Source organism: Salvia miltiorrhiza, chromosome 5 (assembly GCF_028751815.1).
Source record: "Salvia miltiorrhiza cultivar Shanhuang (shh) chromosome 5, IMPLAD_Smil_shh, whole genome shotgun sequence".
NCBI lineage: Eukaryota > Viridiplantae > Streptophyta > Magnoliopsida > Lamiales > Lamiaceae > Salvia > Salvia miltiorrhiza.
This window is the reverse complement of record NC_080391.1, coordinates 43,623,947-43,636,118: the sequence shown is the minus strand read 5'-3', so window position 1 is coordinate 43,636,118 and position 12,172 is coordinate 43,623,947. Positions and strand designations below refer to the sequence as shown.

Sequence of the window (12,172 nt, the reverse complement as noted above, 5' to 3'; positions counted from 1 at the left end):
AAGTTCTATTTCATCTATATCATTACATAGGTGAACTGTGTGTGTGTGTGTGTGAGAGAGAGAGAGAGAGTCGCTGGTTAAAAAACAATGGATTATGGGTATTGTGTATAGGGGTGGGAATCAGTCCGATTCGTTTATAACTGAACCGATTTTCTGGTTAACCGGAACCGATTAACCATGAAATAGGTAATCGATAACCGAACCGTTTAACCGGTCCGATTAATCGGATCGGTTAATCGATTAACCGAATTAACTTGTTTAATTTACTTTATTTTTTTAAAAAAACAATATTAATTAAAATAAAAATTCTTAATCATCTATTTTTACAATTTTCTAGAATAACTGATTAAACACAAACCCTTGTGTTCTTATTTTCAGAATTTGAAAATAATTTACACGTTTAAGTAGAAAATAATGATCATACATATTAGTAGGAGAAACATAATTGGAAGGATATAACAGAAAAATCACATTGAAAAGCATTGGTAATGATTTTGAGTATCCTTCTTATCTGATAACAATTGTTACTCCCCACTATTGAAAATAAAAATGTACAGCTAAAAATAAAATATATTCCTCACTATTGAAAATAAAATCCGTTAAAATATTATAAAATACTCCATTCGTTCACAAAAAATAATCCTAAAGGTGGATGGCACAAATTTTAATAAAAATGATTATTGTATTGTGAGTGGAAAAATTGTCTCACTTAAAAAGTAGTGTTTATAATGATAATTAATTGCATTGTGAGTGGAGAATATGACCCACCATGTGATAGATAGTTTCCAAAAATAGAAAGAGACTAATTTTTGTGGACATCCAAAAATGGCAGAAAGTGACTATTTTTTTGTGGACGGGGGGAGTATTAGAATATATTAGATATATGTATTAATTATTATTTAACCATTTAATTAATCGGTTATTCGGTTTAACCGGTCGGTTACCAATTAAATCGAATAACCGGCATATTTAAAACTTAATAATCGGTAATCGAACCGAATCGGCTAATTTGGATTATTGGTTAACCGAAATTCCGGTTCGATTACGGTTATAACCGAATAATCGGAATGGAATTATTACCACCCCTAATTGTGTATTGTATGAATTAAATTCTGAAAAATAGATTCAACGGCTAGGGGTTAAATAGACACGAGTTTAGTAGGAAGATAAGGTAGTAAGCAAGAAGGTTGAGCAAGAGAGATAAAAATTGGCGTTGAAAAAGAAGATGGAATCGAAAAGGCTGGAAATGTTTGAAGTTGGTCCGTGCAAAGATGGATTTGAGATGGGTTTTCTGATCGGTGAAAGATTCTCGAGCATGATCAAAAGCAGGCTTGAAAACGATGTAATTCTGCAGAAGCAGATGCTCCCATTTGCAGAGTCTCCACATTCAAACCCACTCCTCACATCCCTCTCCCAAACCAATAAGAAAAAGTACCCCATCTACTGGGATGAGCTCAAAGGAACTGCTCAAGGAAGCGGCGCACCCTTCCTCCACATAATGCTGCTCAATTTCCGGAAAGAGATACTCCCCTTTATTCCCAAGGCGGATGCTACCAATGATGACTGCACTGACATTCTTGTTGTTGCTGAATCCATGGCTGTGGCAGCCCACAACGAGGACGCCAACGTCGCCCTGCTCGGGCATACGTACGTATGTCCAAATGCTTACTAATGGACTATTTTCTCTTTTCTCAATTTTGCTTGCTGGCAGTTACTTGATTAAGGGGAATCTGGAAAGTGGAGCATCCTTCACTGCTTACACCTATGCAGGCGAGCTCCCCACCTGTGCTTTCGGCTTCAATACTCATGGACTGGTATTTCATTTCTTCCTCATCAGATATTATGAATAATGTTCTGTTTGCTAAGGATTCCTAGCTAGTTTCTTGCAGGCTTTTACGCTGAATTCAGTCCCGCCTACGAGGCACGAGATTGCAGCAGGAGGGATTGGAAGGAACTTCATCTCGAGGGACTTGCTCCAAGCACAAAACTTAGATGATGCCTTGGCAGTAAGTAAAGCTTCTTCATTACTCATATTTAGATTCCTCTCTTCTGATTGTCTTGTGTGGCTTCAGAGGCTTTATACTTCAGAAGCTTCTGTGGGGCATAGCTACAATCTGATCGATGTCAACACACGGAGGATTTTGAATGTAGAAACAGCGTCAAGAAATCGCTGCTCGGTTCATGAAGTAGGATCACTGCCATTCTTCCATGCCAATACGTACCTTCACCTTCAAGTTCAGCAGGCAGGCAAACAAGCACATTTTCTTCAAAAATGAGTATTTTCTTTTTCTAAAACTTATTTCAACTTTTGGTTGTGAAGGAACAAGATGATAACTCATTGAGCAGACAAAAAAGAGCCACTGTGCTGCCCACGGGATCGACAAGTGACTTTCTCGCTCTCCTTGGGGACAACGACGACACAAAATATCCTATTTACATGACAGGTATGAAGAACTAGAATTCAAAAGTCTCAACAACTTAGAAAGTAAGCATAAATCATACCTTTTCTTTTTTCTGGTATTTCAGGTCCATTACTTCACACCTTATGCACAGTTGTGGTAGATTTGGATAGAAAAACTCTTTCGATTATAGAAGGGAACCCCAAGGAAAGAGAAGCCTCATTTGTCTTCCCCATGTCATGATCAAATGATGGAGGCTGGAGTCCTTTTCCTTCACACATGTACTAAACCTGGCTTACCGGAGACCATGGACTTCTTCTATCGACTAAGTAGGCTCAAATACTACATTAGATCCATTTTCAGTAACAAATAACTGTCTGAATATTTTAGAAAGCAAATGCTATCAGTTTTTGAGTAATCAAATGACAATACATTGTATTATGTGTATGCTTAGCTAATGCAATCATGATGTACGTCTCTAAAGACAGACAGGAATGTTAACTACTTGCCAGGAACAATATATCATTCACCTCTGGAAGGGTAAATGGAAGCTCTCTGGCGTGAGCGTGATTTCTGACCCTCCGACCTTGCTTCAAATAGCTTTCCTCTCAGGGTACATTCCTTCAATTCAGGGAGAAATTTGGATGTTGTCTCTGATTCCCGAGCTGGCCGTTTTTGAGTCCATTCGCGTACTGGACTTTGGGAACTCTTTCTCAAGGTTGCATCATCTTTATTAACTGGCATTCCATTTTCTGAAAACGAATGGTAATATCTGATTAGATTGTTGATAGCATGGTTCGAATCCAGTTCACTTATATCATCACAAGTATTTCTTTTCACTGCTTCAGCCTTGTGTGAAATCCCTATTTTACCATGTGACATTGCTCGAGCCATATGTTCCTCAAACTTCGCCTGCAACCTCGATGGACTCAATGCTCTCCTATCAGAAGACTCGAGTTTTTCCTTAAACTCTTTTATCTTCAGCATTTCCTCAAAATGATTTTCTTGAAGTTTCTGTCCTTGCGGTTTCAAGCTGCATTCATTTATTTTGTCCACCTCAAAACAAGTAGAATGACTACTTGAGGATCCATCATCATCATCATCTTCCTCTTGACGAGCACTAGCTCCCATGTTAATTGGGATTGATTCCAGTGAGCTTCTCCGATACATGGGATTCCCTACCATTTGGTTGCCATTTCTTTCATTCTGGATGGTCTGATGTTGCTGCATCCGTTCATCAAGCCACGCTTGAGATATACGAAGAATCAACTGATCATGATCGCCTCTCTCACCCAAATCACTGTCAGATTTCTGCCTCTGATCCTTTTCACAATCTCTCACTGCCCATGCTAACTCATCGCAAAGCTCTTCCAAGAAACTACGCGAAGTCCTTTCTTTCTCCAGTTCCTTAGAAACGCTAGCTACAGAACGCTTAACCTCATAAAGCTCCTGAGCTAACTTTCTTTGTAAGGTCTCCGATTGCTTCCTCAACTTCCTCTCGTGCTCAAGTTCATCATCTCGTGTGGACTCAACTTTAGCCTTGCTTTTTCTGACTGGTTTGCCTCCACCTCCAGTGATATTCTTCATCAGTTCAACCATTTCATGTCGACCACCTTGCTGATCTCTAACCAACTCTTTTGCATGAAAACGAGCGCGACCCAACTCTTTCTTCAGCGCTTTGATGAGAGACATGTTGGAAACATGCTGCTCCTCCAGGCTCCACACACGGTTCAAAACTCTAAGCACTTCTGTCGATGTTCTGAAGCTATAAGTTAGCTCTCCGTTTCTCCCTTTTAATTCGATTGAGCTGGGAGAGGTAGCAGGGTTACAAAGTGCAATCTGTAACACAAGAGTAATCAATAAGTTTCACAATCAACCTTCAAGATCAAGAAATACAAAAGAAAAGAAAAGACTTTTTCACCTCCATTGAACTGCTACAACTCGAAGGTGACACAGTTTGTGTAGCATGACTACTTGTTTCAATTGATCGATGATGCTGCCTTAGTAAGTCAGCAACACGCCTCCTCGAATTACTCCAACTTTCAGGCTGGATGATAAGAAAGCAAATAGTTAACATGAATCTCAACTTGGACATGCAGCTCCAGCCTATTTTTCATTCTTCTCCAGAAATACATTCAAAAGCAACACCTAAAAATGCCCTGTGTTGCAGCATCCGTATAGCTCGTATAATTGTGAAAATACCAAAGATTTTTTTGATCAAATGTAGGCCATATGCTCATGTGCAACTTCAGTATAATACCTAAGCTGGTAGTTATATAAATATTCCCAAAATCCTATTATTTGAAGTGTACCAGCAACCAGCTTTTGCTCATATACATGAAGTACTTGGTTCAAATTTCATGTTGTCTCGTATTCATATACAATAAGACATTAATCACTTCATGTATCACGTTTACTAATAAAGGGGTGGAGAAAAACTTACCCACTTATGATAAGGAACATTTTAAAAATAACAAGTAGAATATACCCAAATTAACTAAGTCCCAAACTATATATCCACGCTACAAACTTGTCACAAACCAGCAATAGCATTGCTTCGTCATAAAATGTCAGAATTTCACTGATTTTCATACAAAATTTGTCATATACAAAAATAATATTTTTTCACTTGAATGTGAATATTTCCTATATATTTTTATATTAGTTGACATAAAATAAAATAATTTTTTCGTCCACAAAAAGTATAGCACGTTGATTTCAATACGAATTTTAATTAAATGGTTTGATCGATGTCTTTTAGTCGAGTTCGAATTGAATTATAAGAATTGGGTATAGGCCATGAAGTGGTTTTCTAGTAAGTAAGAGATGTTTGTAAAATTGAATTATAAGGATAAAATATAGAATGCAACATCCTAAAAAAGAAAAGTGATAGTTTGTTTGCAAGATTAAAATAGATGCCCGATTTATTTATGAGAGGACCAACTCAAACCAACACCGTGACTAGTCAAATGGTAGACCACACGTCCACATATTGCATGTACCCTCTAAATTAGTTACATCATTAATGCACTACATAACTCATCAATTAATTAATTGTACTCTTTCCGTCCATTACAAATGTCTCATTATTTTTTAATAGAAAAATATTAGGTAGAGAGAGAATATATTGCAAAAAAAAAAAAACATTTGTAATGAAACATCTCATTATAAAAAGTAGGATATTTGTAATAAGACGGAGAGAGTATCAAACATACAGAAACAAAATCAACTCACATATCCTATTTATTTATTTATTTATTTATTTTTATTTATTTATTTTTTTTAAACAACTCTAAAGACGAAAATTCACAAAATTAAAAATGAAAGCATGTTGCGCGTGATTAAGGGTTTACCAGAGTAGGCGGCGGAGGGGCAGTGAGGCGGCGGCGCATGTTAGTGAGTGGCTTGTATTGATGGAGCTCCCAGAAAGCAGCGGCAAGTTTTCTCGATGAAATTATCCCCAAAGTGTCGTGCAATTCCTTCCTTCTCCAAAATGAAGCTGCAGGAGTCGAATGCCCTCTCTTTCCTACATTCCTCAACTTCTCCCACAGAAATTCTGCCTTTTCTTCCCCACTTTCCTCGCCCCTTTCCATCTCTCTCTCTCTCTCTAGACTTGAAAGATGGTTGCATGGAGTTATAAAGGTATGAAATGTGAGGTTTATTTGTAGTTGTTGGGTGAATTAAAATAGGAGCACATGATTCAATCATTTTCTCCTCTGCACCGGTCATTGATAGCTGCGACATTTTGAGTTTATTCCAACTACTGCATATTCATGTGCTTAATGCCCCTCCTCTACTCTCACTTTTTTTAGCTTCATTTTGTATGTGCCACACCCACACACATGTTGCAAAATGCAATACATACAAGTTTGCAGTTATATATATAAATGAATGTAGGTAATGCATATGTTCAATTCACAAATCATAGCAATTCAAAAAAAAAAAAAAAAAACCCACACACACACAAACACTTATTAAATATATACTGAATTAACTATACATGCAAAAGGTACTTAATTAGCCCCCGCCCCCCCCCCCCCCCCCCCCCCCCCCCCCAAGAATAAAAGAAAAAAAAAACCCCACAATTATAAGTTAATAGTAGAACTCTGCAAAAAGAATTCCTCCTTTTGTCACAATGTAGCTTTGTGTGTAACACGCGAACCAATAATGTTGATGGATGTTTTGGACAATTTTAACTATATAAAATATTTTTATACTACCAAAAACCTCAATTTAACAAGTGTTTGAGCGAAATTTAATGCGACAATTAGAACTATCAATAGAATGGCTTGAGATACCCCAAACTCGCACCGTGATTACATACTGGATCAATTACTCGTCTTTGCTGTGTGTGTTGGATATGATTTCGAGCATTTTTATGTTTTATTTGATCGTGCTAGACCAAATTCAATAGAAATGAACCAAGTTTAGTATCTTTGTATGATTATGCTTGCTTTAGCAAATCCAGACTTTATAAATTTTTAGGGTGCGATTACTTTGATGGATAAATTTATCATTAAAAAATAAAAGATAACAAATTTATATTTTTAAATGTCTCATTTCTTTTCCAACATGCTCAAAAATGGAGGGATAATACTTGAAGTGAAAATAAGAAAAAATGGTGAACTTGTCAAATGTTGGAAAAGAAACATTTAAGGCATAAATTTTTGTTATCTCTCATTTTTCCAATGATAAATTTATCCATCAAAGTAAATGCACACTTAGTGATATTTAACGTCCTCGTGAACTAACAATTTTAACGTTAACGATATCGCTCCCCAGATTTAGAGCTTTTCAGTCCAACATTAGTGTAGTGAACAACTTTTTACCAAATAAAAGTATATAAATTATCGACTACAAATCAAATATACGTCAGACATCCACAATACCAGTAGGTTGATCTACATAACTAACAAATGATTCCAACTGTAAAATAACTACCAAAAATGATTGAAGAGAAGTTAACTTCATAAATTATGCTTGAATATATGCACGGATAGTAACTTGAAATCCTTCCTAGAGCAATGCCAATTATCATATCCATCTCACTACTCAAAATACCTATAGACTGCCAGTGAGAGTTGAATTCCATTGTGAATTGAACATAGATGAATGAAACTACATTCGACAAGCCAAAGAGTTGGTCGTTTCTATGTAAATCTAGACAGTAGCATGCCGTTCATCATAGAACCAACAGAGTCCTAATCTTCTCACAAGCATGATGATCAAGCCACCAGCATTGATGAGTGGGAAACTACTTACCAGTAGTCGTTGCAAGAGCATTTGCCATCCTTGAAATGATGGAACCGTTTATTGTCTCTCACAATCAACTCCCTCCCAACAACTCTGGACATGATCTTTATAGCATTGTGACAGTCACCACATACACGAAGGTTCTTAATGATTCGCAGGGGCTGCCTTGCTGGAGTGCTAATCAGACCATAAGCAATTGCTAGACGCTCACTATGGTAGAGTAATGCCTGCTCCTTTGCTTCCTGATCAATGTCATGAAGAACGTATCTTGTGTCAGGCACATAAGCTTGAGGTTGGTTCGCAGCCATCAACTTCTCGTCATCCTTGTAGAGAGTAGGATTTCGGAACTCCAGTATCCTGTTTCTCCCCACGAGCATGTTGAGCCGGGAGTGCTTCTTTGGAGGAGTCGGGATCTTGTTTGTGACAGCCTTTGAAGGGTCGAGACTGACCAACAACTCCTCAGCATGATCTTCAAGCTCAATATCTCCATGTATACGAGCATAGTTCATCAATGCCTCCCAAAAAACAGCACTAGGTTCAAACGGAAGAGACTCTATATACCCCTGAGCCTCAGCAAGATGTCCCGACTTACCAAGAACACCTAAAAGTCCCACATAATGTTCGATTCCAGGAGAAATCCCATAGTCAGTCTTCATTGAATCAAAATATATGAATCCCTCTTCAATAGCATCAGCATTAGCACAAGCTTCTAAAACAGCAAGAAAAGTCTCCCCATTCGGTGGTAAACCAGTCGTCTTCATCTGCTCAAACAATGCCAAACCATCATCACCAAGACCATTAGCTGCATACCCATTAAGCATCAAGTGCCAAGAATCCATAGTCCTATCAAGCATATGATCAAAAACTCTTCGTGCATCCGTCATACTTCCACACTTTGAGTACATGTCAAGCACCTTATTTGTTAATTCGAGATCACCCCTATGCACCGACCTCAAGAAGTAATCATGCACTTTCTTCGCCTCCTCAAACTTCTTTAAGTTCCCACACATCTGAAAAAGCAAACTAAAACACTCAGCATCCGCAAGCACCCCCTGATCCATGTGTTCAATTGCTTCCTTAAGCTTACCCTCTCTGCACAAACTAAACAAGTTGACAACAAGAGTCCCAACCGTGCTGGCTGACTGTTCCATCGTGGCTGGACCTCGATTATCATTTGCCACAGCCTGCCCATGTGATCCCCACTGATTCTGGTTTTGCTGTTGAGGTTGAGCGTTATAGCTATTTCTCCCTTGATTCACACCACCGCCACCAACACCACTAGGCCGATTAGGGTTTTGCGGATAACCCTGGTTCTGAAATCCGCCTTGTTGAGGATAACCCCTCTCCAAATTCGGGGTTGGATTCGCTGCATATCCTTGATTCTGATTATTGCTCCACTGATTAGCGTTATCTCTCACCAAATTTGGGTTCGAACTCGGCGCATATCCTTGATTCTGATTATTGTCCCTCGCCAAATTCGGGCTCGAGTACGACCTAGGTCCTTGATTCTGGTTATTACCCCACTGATTAACATTATCCCTCACCATATTCGTTCTCGAGTTCGGCGGATACCTCTGGTTCTGCCGAACCCCCTGTTCTGGAAAATTAGGGCTGGGGTTTACTCCTTGACCCGGACTGAAACTCCCTTGATTCGGATAACCCCGATTCACACCGCCATTACTATTACCGTAACCGGCATCATAACCCTGATTATTCTGGAAATTATTGTTCCTCTGACCGGTAGGGTTCCCGAAATCATTATTCCGGGGGGCGCCCTGATTGCCGGGATTCTGATTGAAATTGAAGGAAGGAGCAGGCGACTGGGGATCTGGAAGATGGAAATCACCGGGAAGGGCGGAGGTGGAGAGAGCTCTGATCACCGGGTATCGGATTAGGGTTTGGGAAATTGAAATGAAAGGGGGGGAAGGGCGTACCTTGTAGATAGATGAAGTGGTAAAGGGGAATCGAGCTCGGAAAATGGAAGATAACGGCGACGCCATTTGTAGACGGTGGATATGGAAGGGTTAAACCCTAGTTGGGATGTGTTGCAGAGAGAAAGAGAGAGTGATAAACCCTACTGAAAAATAATAGGGATAACTGATAATAATGGATGAAGAAGCAGCTAAGCTTCGGCCTAATTCGGACTTTTTATTCGGGTCAGGATCAGTCGAATAATGGGCCGTTGCTAATCGGGCTTGGTCAGAACAAATCTGCATAATTTGGGTCAGGGCCCAACAAGAAATAGAGGCCTAAAATTCTAAGTGCAAATGATGACTTAGCTTACTTTCTGTGATAACTGATGAAGTTTAGCATAACAGTATTTAGGGATGGCAGTGGATCTTGGACCCGATCCAGATCCGTGGATCCAGATCCGTTTTTATGGATCTGGATCTCAAATTTTTGGACCCAACGGATCTGGATCTGGATCTGGATCTGGATCTGGATCTGGATCTGGATCTGGATCTGGATTTGGATCCGGATCTGGATCTGGATCTTGAAATTTTAGATCCGGATCCGGCCTAGATCCGACCCGTGGATCCATTTTATTTTATATATATTTTATATTTAGTTTACTAATAATATTAACTAAATTAAAAATAATAAATAAATTATATTCAAAAGAATAAAAACTAAAAGTAATTAGATAAAAGTATTTTGTGTTATATTTTTCATAATAGAAATTAGATGTTGTTGATTTTGTGAAATTTTTTTAATTTAATTTAAAAATAGTAGATCCATGGATCTGGACCCGTGGACCCGCGGATCTGACGGATCTGGATCCAAAATTTTCAGATCCACGGATCTGAATCTGGATCTGGATCTAGTATATGAAAACGGATCTGGATCTGGTATTGGCCAGACCCGATCCAGATCCAGCCCGTTGCCATCCCTACTCATATTTTCGACGGTTAATATATATTGGCTTCGTCCTCGGACATCTTTATTTTTATTTTAATTTATTTTTAAAATATTTTTTAATTTATTTTTTAAAATAATCTTTATTTTTTATGGATCCATTCTCCACAAATCAAATACATATCTATTTTTTATTAAAATTTGTTCACACTCCCTTAAGAAGATGTTTGAGGGACGAAGAGACTATATATAGAGAAATTATTCAACGAGAATGATCAAATGTGATAAGAAATGAAATAAAATAAAATTTTCACTTGAGTTCGAATCTGGAGAAATAAAAAATTTCACCACATTAACTTAATACGATTATTCGTGCATTACAAATAATTTTTTCGTACATTATTTTGTTTATTTGTTACAAAAAATAATTATTTTTACTGGATCCCAATAATATATATATTGGGATGGGGAAACATATCGAAAATTTGGTATATCGGTCATACCGTACCAAAAAATACTGTAAAATACCGAATTTAAGGTATATTGGACTTTTCGTTAAGGTATGATATCGTACCGAAAATTTTCTGTAAGGTAAAAATGTAGATTTTCTAGAAACCAGGGTATATTGGTGTATATTGATACCACAGTATATACCGGTAAAATCAATAAATGTTGTATTAAAGGTATATACCGTAACAAGATATGATACAACATCACCGGTGTATCAGTATACCATAATATACCGAAAATTGTGGTATGTACTGTATCAAAATCTATATTTTAAAAATATATAATAGATATTTTTATGTATATATTTTTAAAAGTATTTATTAATATTATAAAATGATGTATGTAATCTATATTGGGATCAATGTATATAGTAAAAAGTTAACATATAACTATAGTTATAATTATAATTATAAAATAAGTGGCACTAATTTATATAACAATTCACATAATTATATTGTATTCTATAATTATGATTATTGTTCTAAAATAAATTATATTTAACATAATATCAATATAATTTATTATATTATATATGAATCTACAAGTATGAGACTATAAATATAATCAAACGATATAAAAATGAACAATATATAATAAATATGTTATACAATTTAATATAAGTATTATTTTGGGTTAATTACGCCAAAACTCATGAACTTTGGGACAATTTCCAAACTTGCCATGAACTTTGTTTTTTTTATAAAAAATTCCCTGAATTTAAGGAGGTGAATAATTTTTTCCACGCTTTTGAGCTCCGGTGAGTACCGAGTTGACATGGTAATTTTTAGGCATATCGAGCTGATTTGGAGCTTACTTGTACTGAAAAATTAACACATGGAAAACAATAAACAAAAAAATATAAAAAATAAAATATAATTAATCCATTTCCCTCCCCCACCTCCAGGTTCAGCGGAACACCGCTGCCGCCGCCGAAGTCCCCTTGAATGTGCTTCCCCTTGAACCCCTCAGATCCGGCGCCTTCCTCCACCGCCCTCCCCTGCCTTCTCCGGCCCCATCTGCCACTCCTTACACTGCCCTTGCCCACCACCACACCTCTCTCTCCATTGCCCCCCCCCCCCCCCCACCATCATCAGATCCGCCGCATTCCTCGTCCCCCAACCACCCCCACAGACCTTCCACGGCCGCCGCCTCCC

At 37.7% G+C, this 12,172-nt stretch overlaps 3 protein-coding genes across 4 annotated transcripts; 1 reads left to right on the top strand and 2 right to left on the bottom strand.

Moving 5' to 3' along the window:
- Positions 1-1,131: 1,131 nt before the first annotated feature.
- Positions 1,132-2,886, top strand: LOC131024676 (uncharacterized). The gene is made up of 6 exons (XM_057954189.1): positions 1,132-1,647; positions 1,712-1,814; positions 1,890-2,006; positions 2,073-2,243; positions 2,321-2,444; positions 2,527-2,886. Exons 1-6 carry the CDS (start codon positions 1,226-1,228, stop codon positions 2,640-2,642), a joined length of 1,053 nt encoding a protein of 350 aa, XP_057810172.1. The 5' UTR covers positions 1,132-1,225; the 3' UTR covers positions 2,643-2,886.
- On the bottom strand, positions 2,756-6,402 carry LOC131024675 (uncharacterized protein At5g41620-like). Of its 2 annotated transcripts, XM_057954188.1 has the most exons (4): positions 5,753-6,218; positions 4,321-4,446; positions 3,272-4,238; positions 2,784-3,151 (listed from the first exon to the last, which is right to left on the bottom strand). In XM_057954188.1, exons 1-4 carry the CDS (start codon positions 5,990-5,992, stop codon positions 2,922-2,924), a joined length of 1,563 nt encoding a protein of 520 aa, XP_057810171.1. In that variant the 5' UTR covers positions 5,993-6,218; the 3' UTR covers positions 2,784-2,921. The 2 variants fall into 2 exon arrangements, with proteins under 2 accessions (XP_057810170.1, XP_057810171.1); XM_057954187.1 differs by having other exon boundaries at positions 2,756-4,238; positions 5,753-6,402.
- A 947-nt stretch (positions 6,403-7,349) lies between these two features.
- Positions 7,350-9,772, bottom strand: LOC131024674 (pentatricopeptide repeat-containing protein At2g15690, mitochondrial). Its single transcript, XM_057954185.1, has one exon. It carries the CDS (start codon positions 9,650-9,652, stop codon positions 7,658-7,660), a length of 1,995 nt encoding a protein of 664 aa, XP_057810168.1. The 5' UTR covers positions 9,653-9,772; the 3' UTR covers positions 7,350-7,657.
- Positions 9,773-12,172: the final 2,400 nt, after the last annotated feature.

Excerpts from the sequence above, each read along its gene's own strand:
- LOC131024676 (XM_057954189.1), top strand. The coding sequence starts at position 1,226 with ATGGAATCGAAAAGGCTGGAAATGTTTGAAGTTGGTCCGTGCAAAGAT. Across the intron at positions 2,244-2,320 it reads TTCACCTTCAAGTTCAGCAG|GAACAAGATGATAACTCATT; the intron begins GCAGGCAAACAA and ends TTGGTTGTGAAG. Across the intron at positions 2,445-2,526 it reads ATATCCTATTTACATGACAG|GTCCATTACTTCACACCTTA; the intron begins GTATGAAGAACT and ends CTGGTATTTCAG.
- LOC131024675 (XM_057954187.1), bottom strand. The coding sequence starts at position 5,992 with ATGGAAAGGGGCGAGGAAAGTGGGGAAGAAAAGGCAGAATTTCTGTGG. Across the intron at positions 4,447-5,752 it reads CCCCTCCGCCGCCTACTCTG|CCTGAAAGTTGGAGTAATTC; the intron begins GTAAACCCTTAA and ends CTTATCATCCAG. Across the intron at positions 4,239-4,320 it reads GTTGTAGCAGTTCAATGGAG|ATTGCACTTTGTAACCCTGC; the intron begins GTGAAAAAGTCT and ends CTTGTGTTACAG.
- LOC131024674 (XM_057954185.1), bottom strand. The coding sequence starts at position 9,652 with ATGGCGTCGCCGTTATCTTCCATTTTCCGAGCTCGATTCCCCTTTACC.